The sequence below is a fragment of the Vulpes vulpes genome, chromosome 7 (genome assembly GCF_048418805.1).
Source record: "Vulpes vulpes isolate BD-2025 chromosome 7, VulVul3, whole genome shotgun sequence".
NCBI lineage: Eukaryota > Metazoa > Chordata > Mammalia > Carnivora > Canidae > Vulpes > Vulpes vulpes.
Genome location: NC_132786.1, coordinates 113,603,946 through 113,616,271, shown reverse-complemented (window position 1 = coordinate 113,616,271; position 12,326 = coordinate 113,603,946). Strand labels below are relative to the sequence as shown.

At 44.3% G+C, this 12,326-nt stretch overlaps 1 protein-coding gene across 20 annotated transcripts in view; it reads left to right on the top strand.

Moving 5' to 3' along the window:
- Positions 1 to 12,326, top strand: part of ELMO1 (engulfment and cell motility 1) — a 672,133-nt gene that overhangs the window by 295,106 nt on the left and 364,701 nt on the right. For all 20 annotated transcript variants that reach the window (XM_072764753.1, XM_072764758.1, XM_072764757.1 and 17 more), the window contains one exon: positions 11,676 to 11,726. In XM_072764753.1, the coding sequence (XP_072620854.1) occupies positions 11,676 to 11,726 (51 nt within the window). The remainder of the gene's footprint in view (positions 1 to 11,675; positions 11,727 to 12,326) is intronic.

Genomic DNA, 12,326 nt, shown 5'->3' with positions numbered 1-12,326 from the left:
ATGAACTTATTATATAGGAAGAAAGTTACAACTCTGTGAAAATGTGAAATTTTGCATTACTTCAATCATGAGTGTAGGCAAGAGGCCATGGTAGTACAAGCAGTATCTGTGCCAATATTACCAGTAGAAATCATAGTTATTTCCATTTATCACTGTTATTACAGCTACCTCAACATGTCATTTATCATCATTACACTTAATTAGAAATTATGATAGTTTATTAGACCTTTTAATATATCTTGTTATTTCATGCGTTAATACAGGTGTCAACAAACTAGCCTGTGGGCTGAATCCAGGCTGCCACCTAATTTTATAAATGAAATTTACTGAAACACAGCCATGCCCATTTATTTATGTATCATTATTGCAGACCTTCTGGCCTGCAATGATTAAAATATGTACTCTCTGGCTCTTTCTGGAGAAAATTGCTGATAACTGCGTTGATAAAGCAGCATGTATGTTACTATGATACAGCTTAAAAAGTGTTTGTATCACTATTGCTTTTTTTTTTTTTTTACAAGCTTATGCATTTTATTTATGCAGTTAAAGACATTCAGAGAAGAGGCCCCATAGCTTCACCAGACTGCCTAAACCTCCATGGCCATAGGGAAGGACAGAATAGAAAAAGAATCTTTTGTCCCAAGGCAGGTGGACAAAATGGCTGACTTGTGTCTCCTTTGTCTTAGATTCTCTTCTTCGTTGGGCAAATTTTCCATATTTTTGGTGCCTGGAACCGAGGCTGCCCCTTCTTTATGATGTGTTGCGTCCATACTGTACGCAAGACAGAGGCTTTTATTAACACTATCTTATTTAACCCCCACACCAATACCATTTAGTTGAGGTGACTGTCTTTATATGGCAGTGAGGGAGGCCCAGAGATGTCGTCACCTGCATGTAATTCACTCAGCGAGTTTCCCTGAGCACCTGCTGTGGTGCCAGGTGCTGTGCCAAATGCCCTGGTGACAACGCTTGAGTGGCGAAGCCAAGCTGTGAACCAGGCCCTTCTGATGCCAGTGTGTAGGTGGGTCACACCTCAGCAGGTTTACGTTCTGGGTGCCATGTGACACCACACCGTGTGCTTGAAGCCAGCCGGCAAGCTTGTTCGGCCCTCCCTCCCTGGTGTCTCCATCCCCCTCTGGTCCATAGCCCTATGCTGCAGAGGTGTGGTCTTGTTCTCTCTGACTCTTGTCTGCCGTTTGCACTGGCATTGCCTGGAATCAGCCGTGGAGGCCACATTTCCCCAGCTGTCCCAGCGTCCTTGGTGATCCCTGCCAGTGCCCCTGGAATGGCCCTTTAAAAGTGTGTATTTTTTGCAAGCATGAGCTGCTTTCCTGTAAATGCTGCTCTCTTCTCCAGCACTTTGTGGGTTTCTGAGGCCACAGGCTCGAACTTGCCAGGGACACTGTAAGCTCGGTTTAAACATCTGCACGTGACATTTGATTGGGGGGTAAGTTAGAATTGATGGCAGTGGGGAGAGGCGCAGGGGGGATCGAGTGTCTCTCAAATGGATGACAAAACAGGACTGCTGGGGAAGGACTGTTGCGTGTGTCCCCTCTAGTTTGCGCTGGTCCCTTCTGTCAAAACCAGAGAGGCTACTTTCTGCCCCAGAAACATAGACAGTCTTCATTAGCTGGGTTGAGTGAATACCCACAATTCCCGGCATTTTTCCTGCTTTCTTCCCTTTTTTTCACCTGTTGCGAGTGAAGAGCATCGTTCATGTAGTTGCCTACACGGGCGCTGGTATTTTTTGGTGTATACACACATGTTCTAGTCCATCAGTCTGAACCCACACTACAATAGTTTGCCATCCACATTTTTCACTGCACAATATAATGCGACACATTCGTGTATCACTAAACATTCTTTTATACCACACTTCAGTGGCTGTGTGACGTATCGTGGGCCTGCTTGGCCATATTTACTTGAATTTTCCTTCACAATTAGGGAAACTTTGGATGACTTGATGTATCAGTCAGTGTCCAGTCAGGATATAGGAACTGTACCATTATTTGAACAGGACACTTTGATTTTAAAAAGTGGTAACTAGTGGGAGCTGCTTAACTGCCAGGAAAGGGGTAAAAGGTGTGTGTGTGGGGGGGACTCTGATGATTCCAGAAGGAGCAGTTGCAGCAGATGAGCTGTGGCCTTTAGTCCAAGGAGTGGACAGCTTAAGAACCAAAGACCAAGAGGGGGCACTGCCCCTCCTCCAGGGCTCCTCAAAGAGGGCGTCACTCCCACAGGGACATCACCACCACGGTGAAGGACGCAGGCCTGTGTTGGACAGTAAAAGTGGGTCTCTTGCTGGCAAGTTGAGAAGGCGGAGCTACTTCGAAGCTCCCCCTGTGAGGGGGATCAAGGGGGGCGTGTAGGGCGGGAGGCCTGAGGGCTTTTTTCCACAATAAATTATAAGTGGATGGATAGAGAACCGCCTTTCTCTGACCAGGCCAGATCATCTTGGTGCCCTCTCCTGGAGAAGCTTAACATTCTCCCAGATGGCAAAGGGGAATGCTTAGGGCCAGCTCTCCTGTCCCAACGTGGGGCCAAGAAAGCTGGGTTTTGAGATAAGAAACAATAAATGATTAACTGGGATACTTGGATTTGCTTTTAGTGCTTTGCTCCGTTATGACCAATATTGCACCGACCTCTTTTGCAAGATGTCTGCATCTCCGATGTTTTCTCTAGGACAAATCCATAGAATTCGATTTTGAAGGTTTTTAAGGCTTTTGTTAAACATCACAGACTCACCCAGCAACAATTTGGCCATATTTACCCTTTTTCAAGTTATGTATGTGAGGAAAGGCATGTATTTTTGCCACAGAGCGTACGACTTACTAGCTTTTCAGATCTTGGGTTCCTGTATTAGATTGTTACCGTGGAGACTAGAGATGCTCAAGGCCAGTGGTCCTGGGGTTGGAGCCCGCAGGCTGCCTCGGTAAGTGCCAAGCCTGCAGTGACAGAGAGGCAACAGTGTGTTGCAGGAACCCTTCATCACCTCAGCCAGCCTCCTCCAATTCACTGCTGCTGACAGATTCATTCCTCTGAAACATCCCCTTCATCACAATCAGTAATTTTGCTCAAAAGCCTTCAATATTCCCTCTTTTGTTTGTTGTACTGAGAATAAAAGAGAAGAGAAGAGAACTGACCTTTGGCACTGTGCCCCTTGCTTCCATTCTGTTGATGAGGAAACTGAAGCCAATTGACTTGCCCAGGGTCACATGGGAAGTTATAGCTGGCTCAGGCCCAGCCTCGGCTTCCTTCCTTGTGGTCCTACTGCGCTTTCTAGCCTCCCAGACCCTGTGGGTCCATCATGCTCATGTCCTTACTGTTCCCCCAGAGCAGTGCCTGTGGCGGAAGAGATTTTATTAATATACGTCCTCATTCCCCGGATGCTCACACTCTGCCCTTGCTGGTGCTGATCCCACTGTCTGGATTGCTAAAATGGTCCCCCTCGGCTTCTGCACTCAAGGGGACTGCCTGCCCTCACTTCAAGGCTGAGTCTAAGACTAGTCCTGCTTTTTGACAAGTTGGACTCGGTCAATTCTTACCTGAGGGTGTCAGAGGGACCTATTTATGGATTGGATTCAATCTTGAGCTTTTGGTGCCTGGGCCTGGATGCCAGGTGAGGATGGGTGTGTGCTCACTCCTTCCACGTGGACCTGGCTGAGGAAGCAGGCAACTTCCCTGCCTTACTGTTCAGCCACAGTGAACACCTCACAGCGCGTGTTCCTTTAAGATAAGACAGCATGTTCCTCTCCAGCAAAACATATTGTTCTTCATCTCTGTCCTCTACAAGTGGTTGATTAAAATGCTAAGGGGGACAGGCATTCTCCCTGTGTTCTTCCCTTGGGGCTCACCTCATCCCAGTTGACTGCCTGGGCTCCTGCAAGCTGTCTACCCACATCTTTCCCCTCCTTTTACCTGGGTTCTCATTACCGATGGAAAGAGAGCAGATCGTTCTTGTGCAACAGGCCCTCCACCTCCATAGTCTGTGTTTACACACCACAAATAGATAGGTAGTAGATATCTTACTTAACATCTGCCTCGTCCTTCCTTCTCTTGATTTTGGGGATTGTGTAAAGGCTCTCTGGGTGCTGCAAAAAGTAAAGTGATGGAAGAAAAGCAACTGAGGGTAAAATCTAGTTAGGGGCAGAAAAACAGAGTGGAAGAGAAGTCAAACACAAATCCTTCAATTAATGGGCGTGGATGACCTGCTCCAGCTGTCTGGAGGTGGTAGGGACGCAGTCCCTGATGGTAAATGAACCTGGGGAAAAAATGTTTTGTCTTTTTTTCAAGATTTTATTTATTTATTCATGAGAAAAACACACACACACACACACACAGAGAGAGAGAGAGAGAGAGAGAGAGAGAGGCAGAGACACAGGCAGAGGGAGAAGCAGGCCGGGTATCATGCCCTGAGCCGAAGGCAGATGCTCAACCCAGGCCTCCCAAGGCCAAATGTTAATTATAGGAAATATGCATTTAGAACAGGTTGCCACCACTCTTTTTTCTTACCCTTCTTCCTCACGCCCCCCCCCCCACCTCTTTTTTTTTTCCTGGTTTGGGAGGTTCAGATTTTATTTTAGGGTATTTCTGACATTCCTTCTCAAATGTTAGACCTGTAGTCCTCTGTCTGGAGGCATTGCTCCGTAACCTAGCAACCAGTGTATCATGTACTGTCCTCCGTGATTTCCTTCAGCCTGAAGATTTGAAGATCACTCAAATGGACACACAAAGGACAAAAGGGATCAGGTTTACATGCAAAATCAGTGTTTGTCATGTTTGAGCAATGGGTGTGAAGAACAGCGCTAGTTAGGAGTAATACATCCAAGGTGAGGACCCCATCATCACTTCCAGGGAGAGAGAGAAACACAAAGACAGAGAGAGGAGGAGGAGGAGGAGGAGGAGGAGGAGGAGAGAGAAAACCAGCGAGAAGACCCTGGAGCTGCCTGCCCTCCAGGAGTCTGGACTTGCTAGGCTGTAAGCCCCTCTCCCCCTCTGACCTTCTCTTTTTCTTACTAAATAACAGGAGCAGGGCTACAACTTGGATTTTTGACCAGGGAATAATTCTTAATTTGTCTGGCTAGAGAGAAAGTTGGCATACTGAGAAAAACAAATTTCAGAGGGAAAAATAGGAGAACAGTGACATTTTTCAGCAGGATCTTATTATCCAACCCACACAGAGGCCGAGTCGCTGAGCTGGTTCTGTGAAGAAACACAAAGACATCCTATCGAGACGACTGTGAATGTCAGGGGCTAGTACAGTCTGGAGCTGCTGGGCCTGAGTAAATATGACAGCAGAGCTCTAGCTGGCTTTCACCGGGCCACTGCTCCTCGGACACTGTGTGCGGTTGGGACATTCCTCTGCAGAAACGCTCTTGCTCCTGCTTTTCTCTTCATTTTTGAGGAGCTGGCATTTGTCTTGTTTGCCTCAGATTTTATTTCCTTGAAATTCAGAATACTTATTCTAAATGTGCTGGGTCGTCTTATGAGTTAGAATGAGATGATGCTAAACACTGTGCTGCATCAGAGCTACTTGGGATCGTAGTGAAAATGCAGCACCCCAGGCCCCGGAGTCAGTGGCTGTGCAGTAAGAACTGTAGCAACCAGCAGTTTAACGTGCACCTCTGGTGACTCTGAGGCGGATGAAATAAAGATCAGGGAAAAAAGGGAAGATTGAAGACTGATTTCCCAGAGAGGGGCAGGGGGCAGTTTCTTGGCCTGTGAATTGATGAATATATTCTTCATTTTTGGAGGATATCTGTCTCCATCTGGGGAGGAAGGGGTTGGCCCATTACTTTCTTTTCTTCCCCACGTGCATTTTGTATGCCATTCAGGGGTGGTGTTCCTTGGGGAGCCCGGAAAAGTGACCCTGACCTGGTACAGTGCTGCTGGATTGACCCGTTGAAGGCTGCTCCCCAGAGGTCACCAGTACAACCTGTTGATGAGACAAAAAGGTGGTTAATAAATTGCTCAGCGCGGTGAGGGAAAACATCGCCATGCAAAGCTTTGGCAGTGTCTCGGTAGGTGGAGTCAGGTATTGGTCAGGGTTCAACCAGAGATGCAAAACCAGTAGGAGATATGTGCTAAGAGGTTGATTGCAAGGGGTTGGCTTGCATGATGGTGCGGGCTGGTTAGGCGAATCAGAAATCCATAGGGCAGACCTTCAAGAAGAGTAGGCTGCAACTCTGGGGTAGAGGCTGCATCTGCTACCTCCTGATAGAACTCAAGGCCTTTCAGTCTGTGGAATCAGGCCCACGCAGATTGTCTGGGATAATCTTCCCTGCTTCATGTTAGCTGAATATCAACTTTAATCACCTGTAAATACCTGTACAGTAACACCCAGATGAATATTTGATTGAATAATTGGGGACGGCAGCCTAGTCAAATTGATGAATCAAAAGACCATCATAGAAATTAACGTCAGAATTTACTGAGAATTGGAAGTTTGATTTAGGCTGTTCTTTCAAAGCATGTGTGGATGGATAATGATACATCAGCCCAGGGTCGCTGTTAACAGCAGAGAATTTCCATTGGAGGGAGGGATCCAAAGAATCTTTGCATGAAAAGTTTTGCACTGAAGAATTTACTTTTAAGTAAACTTTTAAATAAACTTTTAAGAACTTTTAGGAAGTTCTTAAAAGGAAATTCCTGCAGTCCTTTCTAATGAAGGAAGACATACCAGCTTTGTTCCCAAAGCTCATCTTCTTTACTTATGGAATCGAAGCATTAGGCACAAATGTGGCTACCATACTCTCCAACTGGCTGCCTCAGAGAGAGGACACATTCACGGGCAGCAAATCAGAGCCAGAATTTCACCCCACGGACACCTTCCCCTCCCTCTTTAAGTGGCTAAAGGCCAGTCTTCCTTGTAAGTGTCCTATCTTTCCATTCTTTGTGCATCCCAGGCTCGTCAGTGACCGCACAAGACTATTCTGTGTTCCATGCGGATGTCTTGTGCTTTGCAGTGTGCTGTTTCTTCTCTCCTGGGAAACCCTTGCTTATAGATTAAAAGGCCCTTTGGAACTTCACCTCCACTAAGGACCTTTGCTGAGTATCCTCTTCCTCTCTTCCTCTTGTCACACATATGTGCTCATACGGGGCTAGTCACTCACTGTAGAGGCCAGAGCTTTTTCATGGTATTGATATAACACCTCAATCTCCCGCTTTGTTGAATTTCCAGAAGACGGGACTTAAGTCTTTTTTCTTTAAAAAATATTTTATTTATTTATTTATTTATTTTTTTATTTATTTATTTAAGAGCGAGGGAGAGAGCACAAGCAGGGGAAATGGTAAGGGGAGAGGGAGAAGCAGACCTCCCACTGAGCAGGGATCCCGATGCAGAGTTCAACCCCAAGACTCTGGGATCATGACCTGAGCTGAAGGCAGTTGCTTAACCGGCTGAGCCACCCAGCCACCCTGAGGAGTTAAGTCTTGTTTAACTTTGTATGTCTCATCTTTGGCCAGGCGTATAGTAGGTTTAGACATTTATTCAACTAATATTTATTGAGCACTACCCATGTGCCAGGCCATAGGCATTCACTGTCTTAGAAAGAATGCCACAGCAGTGACACACCATCTACTCTCAGGGAGGTGACATTCGGAGGGTGGGGGCTGACTGCCAGTAGATACACACACGTACACAACACACACAGCGCTTACTGAATGCTTGCAGGACTACATCAAAGAATGCCTCTCCAAAACAGATGTAGAAGCTCAAGAATGATAGAGCAGTGAGTGCCACTTCCCAGCCTTTGATGTGAAGCACAACGTGTGGCACAGCTCCTTATTGTTGACAACCCCATGTTGTTTTGTTGATAGAAGATGCATCCATTTGCTAATATTTGTTATTCTGCTACTGAATTTAGGGTCTTGGACTTAGGATAACATAGATTATACTATTATTTTTGTTGCTCAGATGATATAGAGAGAATTGCTGAAAACAAATAAAGCTAAGTAGCGATGTACTTTTTGGGTGATATTTTTGTGCCTAATAATAAACAGCCAACTTAGTTTTTTCGAGTGTTTGCAATGTGCCAGGCACTGTTCCAAGCACTTTAAATGGATGATTTCAGTTAATCCTCAGAACAACCTAGGAGACAGGTACTATCCCCATTTTACACCCGAAGGAGATAGCACAAAGGACAGCTGTGTCACCTACACCAGATTTCCCAGGGAAGAAGTGAATTGTGGTCACATCCAGACTATCCTGTCTGGAGACCCCGCTCTGAAATGATGTTCCATGTGGCTTGGATGGAATTTATAGAATCAGGGCAAGCATGAGCCCCTTCCTTTGCTGGCCAAGTTAACATCCTTCAGAGAGTAGAAGGTGGCATCAGCCAGGGGTAGAAGAGTGCAATCTGGTTGATTCTCCTGCGAGAATACAGCTCCTGAAGCGCTGGTGTGCACTCTCTTTCCCTTTGGGTCTCATCCACCTGTCTGCTGGGAACTTAATGTTTTTTAATGCATATTTAATGGCTCACCTACTTAACTGCTTTTATTCCAAAATGCAAAGCATGAACTTAAAAACAACTCTTTCAGAGGAAAGGGAAAAAGAGAAGGGGAATGAACTGCCATCCGAGGAGACACAGGCAGAGGGATGGGAGCTGCTCTCTAGTGGCGATCACTCTCAGTTTTGAGCCAGTTCTAGGCCAGGCTCAGTGTCTGTGTCACCTGTGGTTCTTATTGTCCTCTAAGCAATGACTTGTTCTCCCCACTTTGAGGAAGAGAAGGCTTACATCAGAGTGGGTTAGTAGCTTGCACAGAGCACACACAGCTGGTGCAAGGTGGATGAGGAATTTGAACCCAGCTCTGCCTGTCAGTGGTTATAGTACTACTTTTGTTTTAAATAGACTATCCTCAAGACCCTTTCTTCAAAGAACTTGTACGTCGATCCTAGAAAGTCAAGAGTCAACATTGCAAGAGTCAACATGGAGGCCAGCTGCTTGTTTTCACCCCAGTCATACCCCCATCCGGTTTCTTCTATCTGTGGCCTCACAGGGAGCCTCTGGGAATCTGCAGGGCATTCGTTACTACCATGGTTACTTCTGTGCTCTCCTGAATGTTGACCAGTTGATGAGGATAGGAGCATTGCTCCTCTGAGGATAAATGTAAGATCTTGGTCTTCTTCCAGAACGTTAGAGCACAGCTTCTGGTGTTAGACCTCGCTCTTGCTCCGTGATGTTGGGCAAGTGACTTATCTTCTCAACAGCTTTGGTTTCTTATCTTTAAGATGGGCAGAGACTTGGGGCACCTGGCTGGCTCAGTGGGTACTACATGCAACTCTTGATCTCAGGGTTGTGAGTATGAGCCTCATGTTGGATATAGAAATTACTTTTAAAAAACTTTTTAAAAATGGACATAGAGTTATTATGATGATTAAATAAGCATGACAACAAACGCCAACAATACCTCAGCTCAGTGCCTTTCAGTAAATGTTTATTGCTGTTATTAGGAATCCTTTATCCCCACTCCAAATTTCCATAAGGAGATTTTATCCTAAATCCTTCTGGCTGGCCTCTTTGTATGAGCAGGGCCTCTTTTTCTTCTTGACTTGCTATTTGGGAAGAATAAACTGGACACTCTTTTCCTCTGGTAAGGTCTTACCTCAACAGGTATGCCAATCTGAGGGCCCAGTTAGCTGTGTTCTAGTTCTCACTCTGAGCCTTTTTCTCCATAAAAACTAATAAAGGGGAAGTTTTAGGTTTTTCATCTTCTGACTCTTATTTCTCAATTCATTTAGAACCTGAGCAGTAAAGAGGTATTCAGCTTCCTTAATATTCAATAATGAGTATTTGCTGTCTTCCTTTCCCATTTTCATAGAGTTGCAGAATTTTAGGGCTAAAAGATTTTTTAAATGACTGAAATTAATTTCACCATTCCTGCCCATCAGGTGGTCATTCAGCCTTTGCTGGACACTTGCAGTAATGAGGAGCTTGCTTTCTTAAGAGGCAGCCCTGGGTGTCTGTGTGGGGATGCTCTGGATTGGGCTGGAATTGCCCAGGAGGGTTTAGATCTGGCAACGTTGGGCTTTCACGCCATCCTGCACTTGATATAAAACGTTCAGATTAGGTTTTCTTTGGGAGACAGTATGGGCCCAAAGCCTGCTCCCTTTCAGGTAGTTATTTTAGAAAATTCATTTTCCGATACGTAGTCAGAATTGGCTGAGCGAGAGAGTGGGTGAGTGTCCTATGTGCTTTTGGCATCTTATCCTGAGAAATTTCCCACCACTTGAGTGCACCTGCTGAGCAAATTCTAGCTTGTGGCTGGTCTTGAATGATGCAGGAGAACGATCCTCGTGGCACTTTATTAACTTCCTGGCCTCTGTATTCCAGAGTAGGGCATGTGGATGTGTGACTCCTATCAGGTCACCTCCTGAAAGCTGAGTGTGGTGCGTACTCTGGTGGCAGGAAATAAAACTGCCAGTGAAATTGTACTTTCAACGCCAGGAACCCTAAGTGACTGCTACAGAACACTCACCTCAAATACACCTGCCAAGTGGAGGAAGATTGAATTGGGATCTGCTTGTTTATGCTGTTTGTTCTTAACATTAAGACATGCAGTTAGAGCCAGCAAATGTTAAGAAGCCAAACTCCTTAATATAACCTTTAAAAATAGCTTTTTTTTAAAGAGTGTATGTGTTTGTGTGTGTGTGTGTGTGTGTGTGTGTGTGTGTGTGTGTTATTCATGAGAGACACAGAAAGAGAGACAGAGGGAGCAGAAGGATCCCTGTGGGGATACTGATGCGGTTCTCCATCCTAGGACCCTGGGGTCCCTCCTGAGCCGAAGGCAGACTCTGCTCAACCACAGAGCCACCCAGGTGTCCCTAAAAAATAACTTCATTGAGATATAATTCACATTCCCCCAAATCTACTATTTAAAGTGTTCAGTTCAGTGGCTTTTAATATATTCATAGATTTCTGAAATCATCACCACCATCAACTTTAGAATATTTGCATCCCCTGGAAAAGAAACCCTGCAACCATCGCATTCATTCCCCCCACCCCTACCCACCAGCCCTTGGAAACCACTAATTTGCATTCTTTCTCCACGGACTTGCCTGCTCTGGATATTTGATATGAATGGAATCATAACATATATGGTCTCGTGTCAGGATTCTTTCACTTGGTGTAATGTTTTCAAGGTTCATTCATGTTATAGCATGGATCAGTACTTTTTTAATTGCCCAATAATTTCTGTTGAATGCGTATACCATATTTTGTTTGTCCATTCATCAATTGATGGACATTTGGGTTGTTTCCAACTTTGGACTATTACGAATAATGCTTTTGTGAACACTCATGTACAAGTTTTTGTGTAAATTTGTTTTAATTCTAGCAGAATTGCTAGGTCATATTTTCGAAATAACCTTTCAAAATTGCTTTTTTTTTGGTTTGCTGTTCTTGGGCCCCATATTCCTGTTCTTTGGATTTATATTAACTTCTGTGCAGGATACATCTGATATATTAACTTGATAAAAAGTTACTATACCCAGTTTAAAGTTCTTGGTAGAAATAATTTAAAAATTACTCAATAATTTTGAGAATAAAGTGACAATAAACTGAATCATAAGAATTCTTATTATATAGTGTTACTACTAGATTATTTTTGCCTTTGCTCTCGTTTACCAAGCTTCTTCACGTTTGAAGATTTACAAAGTTTTTATTTTTCTTTTCCAGAATCGCAATGAAATAAAAAATGGCACTATCCTTCGGCTAACCACATCTCCAGTAAGTTGATCTTAGTGTATAGCTTTCTAGCAAACATTTTGCTCTCCAGTGCTGCTGTACGTGATTATGAGTTGTTAATTTTTGAGGGTGACTTTAGTGAAAAATAGAAGATCTCTGGAATGTCCTCACGTGCAGATTCTGGGTTAGCAGGAATGCCCTTCCTCATATTTCTCATTACAGAGGAGGAAGCTTTTATTGCACGTTAGGTACAAGTAAAATGACTTTAAGGTTTGAATTTGGTGGTCTTTTCAACAATTCTTGTATTACAGACGGGATAACTCAGCTATACTGTTTGGTTTTACCCTCTTGCCCAGCACATCCACTTACTGCTGTCTGAACAAATTCAGTCAACAAACAAAGCAAACAAAACCGAAGACAGCCTGTTATTCAAAGTCAGGGTGTGTCTGTGTGTAAATGAGAGAATGTTTAATTAAGCATTTTCTAGTTTTGGTCAGTGATTATGACAATTCATAATAATATAGTTTGAGAAATGTCGTCTGTTTCATTGACAGCTGATTCTAGATAAAACACTTTAAAGTCTTCCAAATAAAAGCTGCTAAACAAAATGCTATAGAATATTTAGACTACTGTAGCTGGCTG